Below are 13,042 nucleotides of genomic sequence, written 5' to 3'. Positions count from 1 at the left end.
AAGCAACCTCCCGGAAATCAGTAAACTACAGTGTACTAAAATGCAAGAAAGTATTCAAAATTTACTACTTTTTAAAGGAGATGGGCTGTTTTTATCCATGATAATCCAGGTATATTAGTCTGCAATGGCGTAGAACAAGAAGAAAATAAGAGGTATTATAAGAGATGGCAAAAAATTGAGTTTGCACTTTAAAATTAATATCTTTTTCACAAATGCATTAGAGAAACTAGGGGCCATTAAGAAATGATGAAGATAAAATTATTAATCATAAAGATAAGTGCCTTTCTTGAAATCCTGTTTCTATTTAGTAGAAGTAAAGCCTGTCTGTGCTGCTGCATGGTAAGAGTGTAATGGATCTAAGAAAAAAGAGAACTCCAATGGAACAAATGAAATGCTGCTTGGAAGCTCTGCCTGCAAATAAGTCAACGAATCCAAACAGTTGTCACCAAAGTGTATCAAGGGAACTAGTAAACTAATTTACAGTAACAATGACACTAACTAGAACCAAAGAAGTATTGGAAGACTGGAGAAGAGTATGCGCAGCTTTTAGGAAATAGCTCAAGTACATCTTCTATTTGGTAGAATATATAATGGAATAAATAATTGATGGAAATAAATGTCTGGAAGGTAATGGAACTGTAAGCAAAAGCACTTACAGGCTTCTAGCAAATTACTCTTGCTGGACTTCTTTTGTTTTGCTTTCCTGAATTATAGTATACCATTAAAAGGAAAGCAGCAGAGTCCTAAGTTCAGAATAGTTCAGAGTGTAACAATTCCAGATAGCCATCCAGAGTTGGATGGCTGAATACATATCAGCTTTCCCTGAATTTTCACCTTTGCTTAAATAAAGAGATCTGGCTCATTAATTTTCTGTTAGGGACATTCCGCAATTTGGAGACAAAGTAAAATGCACCCCATTTGCGTGCTTCTTGATGAGTCTGTATCGTGAACAGCTGGTCTTTCACGTAGCTCTATCAGTCTGTTGGAAAGGTGGTAATTTTCATGAGAGTGCCATTTTTATGGTGGATGTCCTACTTACGGGAGGTCTGCGGAAAGATACAGTCTGAGACCCTAATTTATTACTTTCTAGGTAATTAACTGTAAGAGTGCAAAGTCTACAGAATTGCTTCTCAGCTGGTTTTAGCATTTGACTTCAAAAGAGTGTGCAGGAAATCAGTGTCTAAGTCTGAGCTGCATTCCATGTCCAGTCAAAACATATGTTAAGAAAAATGCTAAATTTCTGTGCAACTTCCCTTTTTTAGAAAGCAGCAGTTTTAGCAAGCTTATTAATTTCAACAAAGGGAAGTGGATTGGCATATGGTTTTTTATTTAGACAGAAAACTATCCAGGTTTTTTAGTGGGGGAGAAGAAAGAACTGAGATTCATGCTAATTCTGTGTTGGATAAAAATAGACAGTGCAATATTCCATATAATGGCAGCAGATTTCTGTAGCAAAAGTAAATGAACCTCGTAAATCTGTTCTGGCTAGTTGCATTATTTGCAACTTTGTATTAGTGATTCTAAACTCCCATAATTCTTTATTTAGAGTAGAATTTTAGGAACCCAAAACTCCTTCAGCTTTGAAGCATTCAGTGTATTCAGTAAATGAGTACTTGTCATTTTATGCCCTGCATGTGGCACATTTATTTTTCAGGGTTTGCTGTCTTGCCTTTGTCTGTGTTGCCAGTCATTTTGGTTTTTGTGTTCCTGCATGTTGCCAGTTTTTGACCATAATATTCTTATAAGTATTTAGCAAGTGATAATAGCTGTATGTCACAGCCGAGTATGCCTGCCTGTTGGATTTAGTTTTCCCACAGCAAGACTTCATGGCCTGGTACGCTGAAATATGAGCTTGCATACAGTTTCCTTGCTGAGGAGAAGAATAATGGCATGCAAAACACATTCTGTTGCTATTAGCTTTTCAAGTGGATTGAGCTATTCACTGGAAAAAGAGTGTGCTACAGCAATTAAGTTCATCCCTATGCTCGGTAGGCTTGCCATTTCCAAAATGAGATGGACGTCTATTTTGCAAAGAGGCTAATGTTTTATTGATGGTAGAAATTATTAACTAAAATAAGCTGGAAACATACAAGGAATGGCAGTTTGGAGCACGGTATGAGACTGTAAAGGAATTCTTTAATATAGGCATTAAGTCCCTTATGAGAGTGTCATACACTGAACTGGTTAAAGCAATCTTCAAACAGGAAGGATGGAAACCTTTGGCTTTCACACTCTGCTGCTTATTTTATGTGTAGCTAGAGCCTCACTGCTGAGACAATGGTGGTCACTGCAATAAGTTCCTCATTTCAAAACAGCTTTATAAGCACCGTGCATCAAATGCTGCTTTTTAGCATGTAATGTTTGCTAGATACTTTTTCTCTTAAATGAGCATGTCTTGTGTAAATGTGATCTCAGATGGGGAGTTTTATGTCCAAGTGAATACTCTTGGAGAAGAAGAGGTAACACGTACGATTTCAGACTATGTTGCACTAGCAGGGTCAGTATGGTAGAGTGTCTTTTAAAGATGGAAAGGAAAATATTTACCAGAGGATCTTATTTTATCCTTTAGGTTAACATAGGTATTTCTCAGCTTAAGCATATCTTTCTGTTAGTTTCTTTTCCCAGAATACTGCCATGAAAATGTGGTGGAGTTTCTCCAGTGTGGGCATTTTTGAAGAGCAGTGTTTTTCAAGTTGAGGAAATTCACACTAGGAAAATGGGGTTATCAGTGGCACAGGTGGTTTAGGAACTGAATAGTTGTTCTGTCTTCATTACATTTTAATGTATACACTCAATGTTTTCCAGGAACTCCAGGAAAGAACTTAATGACATACGGTTTGAGTTTACTCCAGGCAGAGGTAAGGCTCCTTCAGTTGAATTATTCTCTCATTGCTCAAAAACGTATTTCAGAAATTGCTTACTGTTTATGCTTAATACTAACTCTCTCTCTGGATTGTTTCCTACACTGCAGAGCTTTATACTGAACTTCAGCTGAACAAGAATAGCAGATGTTTGTAAATTCTAGTGGCAAGGTTGCATAATACATAGTATATATTAGACTTGATCCCCAGTATACTTTGTCAATTTCATGTCTTACTGAAATGATCTGTGTGGTATATATAGATTGTGAATAGCAGTACTTACAGCTTTGGAATTTCCATTTTCACATGTGGAAAACATCATAGGAGGCGGAATATAGTAGCCATGAAAGTGTATGGGTGATGGTGATAATACTTAAGCTTCTTTCTCCTGCGTAATAAAAGAAGTTCTGTTAACAGTGCTGTCTTCAACTGAAAGTTGTTTCGTCTGTAGCTTCGGTATCATCACCAGAAAGAAATTTTTACATTGAAACTTTAAACTACTGCAGGCTTGTAGGAGCATATTTGCTTTCCAGCGCTGGGAGTTCTAATAACTTATAAAGTTACTTTTGTTTGAAGAAAATCAATTGTTGGGAAAAAATGCACAGGAGGCTGATATCTTGAGTAAGAAGGTATCATTCTTGTTTAATAGCAACAGTTTAAACTATGAACACATTCCATGGTTTTCAGCAGTCAGTAATTACTATATTTAAGAATAGCCTTCGAAGAGCTTCCACCTAAAAAAATTAATCTAGACTGAAGGGATTTCTCATTTCCTGTAAATCATGGTATCTTTTGTGTGCAGTATTTCCGTGCATGGAAATAGTCTCTGCTGTCCACCTGCATTTCTCATTGATTTTGACAATGGGTAATAATGTGAAAGATCTCTTCCTTAATTGGGCAGAGACCATCCTGCTTTAGTCACTTGTCAAAAGAACTATTTATTTCTAAGCACTTACATAAACCATTGAGAATTCTTAGTTGGCCAAAAAATAGAGGATATGCCATACCAGGACTCTTTCTAGTAGTCACTAAGCCAGTCAGAAGGCAGCTGTGATTGTCATCTTCAGAGCTCTCCAGAAATTGCAGCTAGCTCAGCTGTATTGTTTTTCACCTGTGTGTGTTTCTTAAGGAAATAATGTAACTGTCTTGAAGCATGTGCCCAATGCAGATATTTGGTATTGAGGCCATGTTATAGTTGAGACTTAGATGGAATTTAGGCTAGTTCCTGCTGTTTTCTCCTACTTACCTCCAAACCTTCTAAAGTCTCGATCCAAGAGCAAGTTCTAGTCACAGGGACTTGGTAATTAACCCACTTTGGTATAGCACTTGCTGGAAAATGAATCCAAACCTCTGAATTTCCCTCATCACAGTACTTAAAATCTCATTTAAGCCTAAAGCTCTAAATAATGACTGTTCCCATAACTCCTTTGTCCCACTGGTAACAAACAAGAACGTTTATATAGCGTATCTCTGTATAGATGTTCAGAACAATGGAGAGGATAAAGAAAACAGTGAAAACCACACTAAAACATAGTTTATATTCTTGGTTGTGAAGATACTGAACTTGTAAACTGTGTAGGAGTACATAGCTAGATAATAGAGGAGAAATGCTGGTGGCTAGGAAAGGTCTGTAGGGGGTTTGCAATGAATCAGATCATCACCTCATGCAATTTGCTGTGCAGAGGCTGATAAGATAATTATCTTTTTTTCCTCCTAATTAAAGGTAATTCTGAATTCAAGCATGCCTCCATGGGTGTTTTGGAACTAAAATGTATTTTTGTTAAAATGCATTGGATGACTGATACTTTGTGTTGTTTTTGTGGGGTCTCATACTTACTCATTTCACCTTTTGGACAGACACAGCAGATGGCGTTTCTCAGGAGCTGTTCTCAGCAGGCCTGGTTGATGGCCATGATGTAGTTATAGGTAAATTACATTTTTTGCTTGCAATTATGCTCTTGTGACAAATTTGTATTAAATGGTTACGAAAAATGTTTCCTCTAATGCTGGTTTTCACAAAATTCTTTTTGTCCTGATTTTGCTTTCATGTATGCATAGTTCAGTCAACAAGCCAATTTTGATACCAGTCCAAGGATTGCTTTTGGAAGTCACAACTATTTAGTGGTTTGGGAGGGATGAAAAAATACCGATCTCCTGACGGATTATTTGCAATTCAATGATTGATCCTTTTTGTGCTAACTTAATTTTTTTGTTTAATGATAAAATGATTTTTCAGTAGGCTATTGCAAAGTGTGCTTTGGCAACTCTGAAGCTGGCAAGTATTCGGCTTAGGTTTATGGAAGATAAAGCAAGCCAGAGTTCAGGATCTATGGAAATTGAACCTAAAGAGATATTATTTCATTGGTTAAAAAAAAAAAGAAATGTTTTTTGGCATCTTTGAGGAAATATTTTTCTCTACTTTTCTATTCTGTGCTTCACTAAATTTATTTATTTATTTATTTATGAAATGCACTGCCTGGCAAAGATGATTACTTAGAAAGTGCTTATTTCCCTGCAGTCCCTTCTCTTCTTCTGGTTCGTAAAGACCAGTAGATAGATAGTTACCGAAATCAGAGGGGGGAGACCACTAAATGTGTGAGAACCAAATTAAGGAATACTAGCAAATGAATCTTTGTGTTGCAAAGTTTATATCAATTGGTTCAGATGTCATTACCAAGTTTCTCAATGTATGATGAGTGTTTCACAAATCCTTAAGTTCATATGACTTTCCTGGAAGATTATCTAAGCACATTCTCAATGCTTTTGTAGGGTACCTAAAGGATTTCAGAGAGAAGCAAATACTTTTTGCTTTTTTTATATTCAGAATACAGGTTGGTTCTAGTTGATGTAAGAAAAAAAAGCCCTACCTATGCTTTTATTTTACTTTCTAAAGAAAAAGTATTTAGGGGTGGTACAGGCTAGTAGGCACTCTTCTCTTAAAGTCGCTTCTATGGTACTGGTACCATAAGGGCTTAGGGGAGAGGGGTAGCTTGGCCTTAGTTTGTTGCCTTTTAAACATCCAGTATGATGTTTACTACAGCAGCAGTCAATACCATACTGCTGTTGAGGATTTTTGCTATTATTTTCATTGCCACAAGATATCTTACTTCATTTAGAAATAATAATAAAGGACTTTTTTCTGTCTAAGAGAAGAATTGTTACCTGTTGGCTATTTTACCTGCCTGGGCAGTCAGCTGGCACTCTTGCACAGAAGGTGGAGTCATGGATGCCGATGCTATAGTGCAAGTCCTGCTGGGACCCAGAGAGACCTCTCTTCCTTTCTTTGCTCTTCCCTATTCCTTTTGCTGCAGAGTTCACTTGCAATGCATAGGGCCAGTGCTTCTATGGAAATGGCACCATGAATGGGATTTGTTCTCCATCTTTCAGAGGAGATGTGGGGGAAAGGGAAATTAAGGTAGTTATCCATCATGGCTTCAGAGGTGGGACTTTGATCGCTGAAGAAACATGAACATTTGAGTAAGGAAGGTTTTTCCTAGCAGGCTTGGTTAAAGGCACTGTCTAGTTAATAATGAAAGTTTATTTCCTTGCTTAGTTCTTGCTTTGAATTGCGTCAGACTTTGCTTTTTAGCACTATGATGGTGGTCCTTTGTGTTCTTTCCCGTTTATTTTTTATTGCAATATTAAAAAAAAGTGGGAAAATAACTTTCTTGTATATAATGAAAGCATTTGATTTAAATTTAATTTCATTAATTATAATCAGTTTTATACGTTCATTTTCCTGTGATGTTGTAACTTACGTCAAGTTCCACAGGCACAAATTCTTGCATGGCTTTGTAAAATAATTTTCAATTTCAGTTCAATTCAGTGTTTTCAGATATATGTGGACGTTGTTATCTTCCTAGAAAATGACTTTAGATTTCATGTTTTACTGAAAGACAAGTTCTGCTGAATGCGATTTTGCAATTTTATTTTAATTTAAAAAAAATACGAACTTTATTAAGAATATGTTTGTGATTTGCTTTGGGAAAACTGTCTAAATGTTGTATGGGAATGGAATAAGACAACTTGCATGCAGACAGCTTATTGCAAATTTCGGAATTGCACTGCAGCAGTGTAGTCCTGAGAAATGTTTCAGTCCCTTAGTTTAAAGCAGTGGGTCATATAAGAGAGCAGATGGTGCTGAAAATGTAAATCTGCTTACAAAACTAATTTTCTTTGTAAGATGATTTTACACTTTGTTCACTCAAAATTAAAAGGTTTAAAATCTTCCTATGTAGGGAGAGGAGAATAATATAGAAGAATTTGGTTAACCTTCTTCACCGGAAGAACTGATTCCATTAGCTTCCAGATTGAAAGCAGCTGATAAATTACCTTTCACTTTTCAGCTGAAGCATGCAGAAATTCAGCCCTTATAACATTAATAAAAACTAAGTTTGGAGGTAGTCTCATAAAAGTTGTTCTTGTAGTTTCTTTTAATGGATGTTGGAACATACAGAGTCTGGGAGTAAAAAGAAAGGTGAAAATACCTGTGCTTCTGTTGAACTCAACAGTTTATTGGCGTAACAGCTGATTTTCTGAAAGGACACTTGAATACGAGTCAGCAAAAGCTGTTGTGCAAAGTACTGCCATGGCATACATGGCCTGAGGCTTATAGCGGGGACCAGTTGACATGTAAGGTCTCTAGAATTTTCTGCTAAGCGTCAGCATACTTCACTTTTTGAGTCTTGCTGGTTTTGCTTCACTTAACACAAACTTTGAAGGAAGTTTTCCATTCTGGTAAGTAATAAGTTCAGCTACGTGTTCTGCAGAGAAGTAAAAATCCCATCTTGCGTGTTCAGTTCTGGCTACAATTGACTGGTTTCTGTTCTTTTTGACAGTAGCATTGTTTCATAGGCGGTTGTGATCAAGGGAATCGGTGCAGAGAATTCTGTGTAAAAGCAGACTAGAGTTCACATTTGCAGAGGAGAATGAGTCTTGGAGTTTATATGTAGACACTGATATCTGGCTGATGAGGTATTTTTATACAGTACTGAACTGGCTATGTTATATGATCTGGAATATTTTCAAAATACATTTTGGGATGAAAGTATTCCACTGTGTATATGCAGTATATGTATATTAGCTAGTAAATATTCATCTAGTAATGCTTTCTTTTATTTTTGATACCATAAAGGAAACTCAAATCATATCAATAGTCAGTTCTGTTGAAAATGACATACCTGCAATCCTGCTTCACTGGGGTGTACAATGTGCATATAATTTCAGTGAAGCCTTAGGCTACAGTTAATCTTCTAGAGGCCTTGCTTGAGTTTCAGAACTGAAAAGGGTATTTACAGTTATTAAATTGCTGTATATAAAAAAATAAGCACTGACCTTCCTGAATGCTGCTTAAATAAAAGCCTTGATGGCCGTGCCATTGAACTGTGCAGTTGCCCTTCACTATATTAAATTACCTTTATTATAGGTATTTTTGTCAAAAGTATCTGTAACTACTTTGAGCATTGTGGAAGATGTACCGTCGCTTTTAAATACACCAGATATCAACTACTGGTAAGTGGATTATCTGTCTTTGGTGTTGGAGCCAGACCCAGGTATCCACTTAGTAACCAGAGGAACAGATTTTAGTCAGTCAAAACAAAAGCTTCCTGCTGGAAGGCCTAATGTGCTTACGAGAACCAGCTAAAAAACCAATAGATCGTATTTTGTAATGAGGCAGTAGTTTGAAAGTAGAAGCTTTTTTATCAGCATCTTGAATATTTTCTTACAGGTGTGAGTGAATACAGTATATGCTGTAATAGTTTGACTAAGGGTTTTGGGGTTGTTGGGTATTTTTTATGGTGGGAAGGAGTGTAGACTTTTTATTTGGTGCAGTTACTGTGGTAAGTGGACAGGACTTAAACTGGCATCTAGAATAAAAAGAAAAAAATGTGGCTGTGGATGGGTTGTTTGGCCATGAATGCAGAGAACGTGTTTGGCCAAAGCCAGAATGACATTATTTCAAGGGATGTTAAACAGCAAATAGTATGTACAGTTCCCAGTTAATCATAGTATTAAAGCATTTGGAATTGAAACAGCAGAGTGCCTTACAGTATCACGTCTGCTCATGCTGAAGGTATTGTCATCTTACTAAAATGGTAAGATGAAAAAGTAGAAGCCCAGTTTGTTAGTGTACCCTATATAACAACATCTTGACTCATAGTGGCACTGATAATTCATTTCCTAGAAAAGCCATAGAGTTACACAGTGAATATCCTTTTGCTTTGCTTGGATTTGGTCTGTATTTCTTTACACCTAGTTTACTTTGCTGTCTTGTTAGATTAATCATCTTTGAAATGGAATGAAGTGGTGCATTTTGTTCAGCTAATTGAGGCTTACGATCTTACTGTAATCCCAGAAAATGGGATAGTGCTGCAAGTAGTAAAACAAGTAGAAAACATGTTGCATTAGTTTACGTCCTCAAAGAGACATAAGCTAATGTCTAAATTAATTACTCAATGAGGAATAATGTTGCTATGGGTAGGTGATGGAATTTTTATCATGTTTTCGTATGTTCCAAAGCTCAAGGTACTCATAAACTTTCTACTGAGAAAATGCCTTTATAAACCCTAACAATTTCAAATGTCAGGCTAAATACTTTGCATTTACTTTTTAACGTGTTATCCAGAAAGGACATGTATTTAATGAAAACGTGTCTATTTTAAAGCACTTTGTAGAAACTCCTGTGCCTTCAATGTGTGCACATAACTCTGTATCTTTAGTAAGATAGGCAAATATATTACAGATAGGAGAATATCTCTGAAATCCCCAGGGCTTAACTAAGGATTTAAATATTTCAACACATCTGGCTCATTTAAAGCTAATGCATTGAAGGGTGACTCATAATGAGTAGACTGCTGGGAGTTCTGGAAGCTTGAGGTACACCCACAGGTAATCAAGCTTTGCGACTGATTGAGCCTTCAAAGTTATTTTAGCTATACGTGTTTTACGTAAAAGGTGCACTTGAGAAAGTATGTTTGTGAAGCTGTCCGATTTCATGCAAGTTCCCACCTTGCTGAACTTTCAGTGTGGTGAAAACTTTGAGGTTCAAGGTGAAAAAATCAGCATTGTGTTAGGTGAATAACTGCCACTGCTGTCAAGGTGGTTGTGGCAGAACAATAAATACGTGATGTAGGAAACTATCAAGTGTGCAAATTATTCTCCACGCATACATGTGTATTCATGTATCGTAGTAAACGTGCTTATGTTACAGCCATGATCAAGAAAATGATTTGTAGTTACTTTAAGAAAAAACAAACAAAAACTAAAGGTGGAACTGCCAGATGCCTTCAAATAAAGTTTCCTTTTTTTCAGCATGTAGTCCACCAGTTCTTACTTAACTGTATAAATGAGGGATAAATCCATGTTTATTAGTGGGATTGGTTTGGGTTTTGCCTGATACAGTAGGTGATAAACTCTTGGGCCTGGAGTGTGTTCCTGGCCCTCATAGCTCTGAATTGTAGTTTTGAGGTCTTTTCTCTCTAGTTAAAAACAAAACAAACCCCAAAACAACAAAAAACCACAACACTCCCCAAAAGCCCTGTGAATTTGTATCAGAAGTTGCAAAGACAGCAGTGTAAGTAATGTTCCTCTTTTCAATAGCAATTTAGTTGCTGTTATTTGTTTCCTTGGCATTCACTTCTCCTCTACAAGTGGTAAGTATGTCAAAATAAGGATTTATTGAGGTTCTTCAAACTAGAGGTAGTCTATTTCAGAATCTAACTCCTGCACATCAGGGAGTCTTTTCTAAATATATTTTTCCTTGGTTCAAGTTTCAGATATAAGGTATTGAAGTAGCCTGACTGCTATTTCATCATCTTAATAGTTTTGTCAGAACAATATCTATAATTCATAGCAGAACTCAGGACAGGGGAGGTTGTGCAAATCTGATGGGGAGAGGAGATTACCAAGTAATAATATGCATAGCAGAATGTAACCTGCCTTATTTCTGCATATACCTACATTTCAACTGTAATCCAGCGTGATGAAGGTATTTGTAAAGCTGTCTTCGGTGTCTTGGCTATCAAACTGTTGTCAAAACCTTTGTCTGAAAGCTAACACTTGCTTTCTACATTCAGTCATTGGCAAACAATTTTTTTCCAACGTCGTACTGTCACTCATTTTTTTTGCATAGAGAATTTATGACCACAGTTTACTGTACTGTTTCAGGCTTGTTAAATATCCTTACTAGCAATGTTGAACAGCAGGTCCAAGTTTTATTTTAAGTTTTCATTTGAGACTAGACTGAGTTTTAGAATGCTTAGTATCATCAAAATGCTGTTCTCCTCCCTCATCTTCCTGGATAATCTGTTGCCATTAGACACATGCAGAATCAGGGGCTGAAATAGATAAGCCTGTAAGTATCCAAATACACTCCACTTACCTTTTATAATACTTTGGTTTTTATGTGTAGTGGTTTGCCTAAGTGTTCTTCATGCACTCGGGGGGGGGGGAGAATCAATCTGAAATATTAACCTTCTGTTTTTTCATAAGTTTCTGGGAAAAGGCATGATTTCCCAGTTATATTAATATTTTAATCAATAAAAACAGCTATCACAATGTTAGTTGGCTTTTTTTTTTCTCTCACAGGTTGTAGAATGTAAAACATTACCTTGGGATCAGATATCTACAGTAAATAATTGAGAATTTTGGAATTTAGTGATGTGGTTTTGGAATTGAGATAGGTCAATTTCTTATTGCTAACTTATTTCACTTTCCAGTTTGATACAGTGCTCTTGTATCAAAAATATACTGCTGCTGTTGGGTGGGAATTCTATCAACTACTTAAAGAAGAATGAAATCTTGTTTATTACTTTATCAGTCCTCAGTTTTCCAGTTTTTTGTCTGTGACCCCTGGGTGTTAAAACCCAGCGTTTGTGGATCTTGATGTGAAGACATTCGAGGTCTACTATTATTTCCTAAACTCTTTATTTTTTCAGCTCTTGAATAACATGCGTAACAGGTTAGTTGTTACAGCTCTGGTCCCACTCCCGGCCCAGCCCCCCCCCTTTTTTTCTCAGAGTGGGATACCCTGATGCCAAGCTACTGGTTAATGTCCTTCAAAATGTCTACAAAGATGTGAACTAGCCTAAATCTTGGTTGTCTCTATACAACAAATGAATTAGTACCCAAGTTAAGGCAGAACAGATTTTGCTACTCACTAAGGGTACCTGTTACATACCCTATATGTGCCTGTTGCACATATTCTGTGCATAATTTGTATTTCTTGCCTCCTTTCTTTAATATTGCTATGTGTTGGGCTAGGTGAGGATGGTTTTTATTTGACACAGTTCTTCTTCATGCCTTATATGTTACCCACACGTGAAACAGCATACATTTCTGGGTTTACTATGTTTACAATGTTGGGGCTCAGAACCCATGTGAACCACAGGGCTCAAGTGATGTTAATAATTACTCTAAGCTGTGGGAATTTCACTGCGATATCGTCCATAAGGATGGTAAAGGGGACCTTTTTTAGTATCCCAGTGTTCCTTTCAAGGGAGAACTGCTTTGGCCTTCTGTTGTCTTGTAGCTGTCCTCTTTCAGCTGTGTTGTCTGCTTGTGAGGCTGCAAATCAAGCTGTTGGGTATTAAAGTATCAAATGTTCAAATGAGATAATTTCCACTGTCTTTATCTGTATCTACTGATTCAGCAATGTACTTAGAGAATTCAGACAAATTTGTGAGCCTTAATCTTCTTTGATAAATTCCTAATGACAGCCTCTTCGTAAATAATACATTTCTAAATGGTTTTAATGTTTCTGTCTTATCAGTGTCCAATAGCTTCTTCAGAAGAGAAGCCAGATTTGCTGTTGATCTTTCTGTTTTCTTTCTTTCTATAAGAATCATGTCTAGCTCCTTGCAGTCCTCTAGCAGTAAACACTTGTTACTTAGCTGTCACAGATCTCAAAATGCTTTAATATTTCCATTGCTGCTCTTCTCAAGCAATTCAGACAAAAGGGGTTTTATGACAAGCATCCTGAATGGGTGAACTAATGGAATTGCACTGCACTTAAAAGACCTTTTTGAACTCTCTTTGAAAAGCCTTTTAATCTATCACGCAGTCAGTTCATGAGCTATTGGATAAAAGAAAGTCAGAGATCTGGAGGAATTGTTACCAAAAAATCTAAAGGTTGATTGCTCTGATTGTTTGCATACTGTAATCCATAGCTAGCTAGGTTTTAA

The 13,042-nt window shown here is 36.7% G+C and overlaps 1 protein-coding gene across 4 annotated transcripts in view; it reads left to right on the top strand.

Moving 5' to 3' along the window:
• Positions 1 to 13,042, top strand: part of STK39 (serine/threonine kinase 39) — a 107,738-nt gene that overhangs the window by 82,726 nt on the left and 11,970 nt on the right. For 3 of the 4 annotated variants that reach the window (XM_057423793.1, XM_057423790.1, XM_057423791.1), the window contains 2 exons: positions 2,806 to 2,858; positions 4,719 to 4,787. In XM_057423793.1, coding sequence (XP_057279776.1) covers positions 2,806 to 2,858; positions 4,719 to 4,787 — 122 coding nt within the window. The remainder of the gene's footprint in view (positions 1 to 2,805; positions 2,859 to 4,718; positions 4,788 to 13,042) is intronic. The other variant, XM_057423789.1, reaches the window with a different exon arrangement.

This window comes from Pezoporus wallicus, unplaced genomic scaffold (assembly GCF_028554395.1).
Source record: "Pezoporus wallicus isolate ANWC-B61680 ecotype Strahan unplaced genomic scaffold, APGP_CSIRO_Pwel_v1 contig_1181, whole genome shotgun sequence".
NCBI classification, from domain to species: domain Eukaryota; kingdom Metazoa; phylum Chordata; class Aves; order Psittaciformes; family Psittacidae; genus Pezoporus; species Pezoporus wallicus.
The sequence above is the reverse complement of the archived record's forward strand: the minus strand, read 5'-3'. Positions and strand labels throughout refer to the sequence as shown.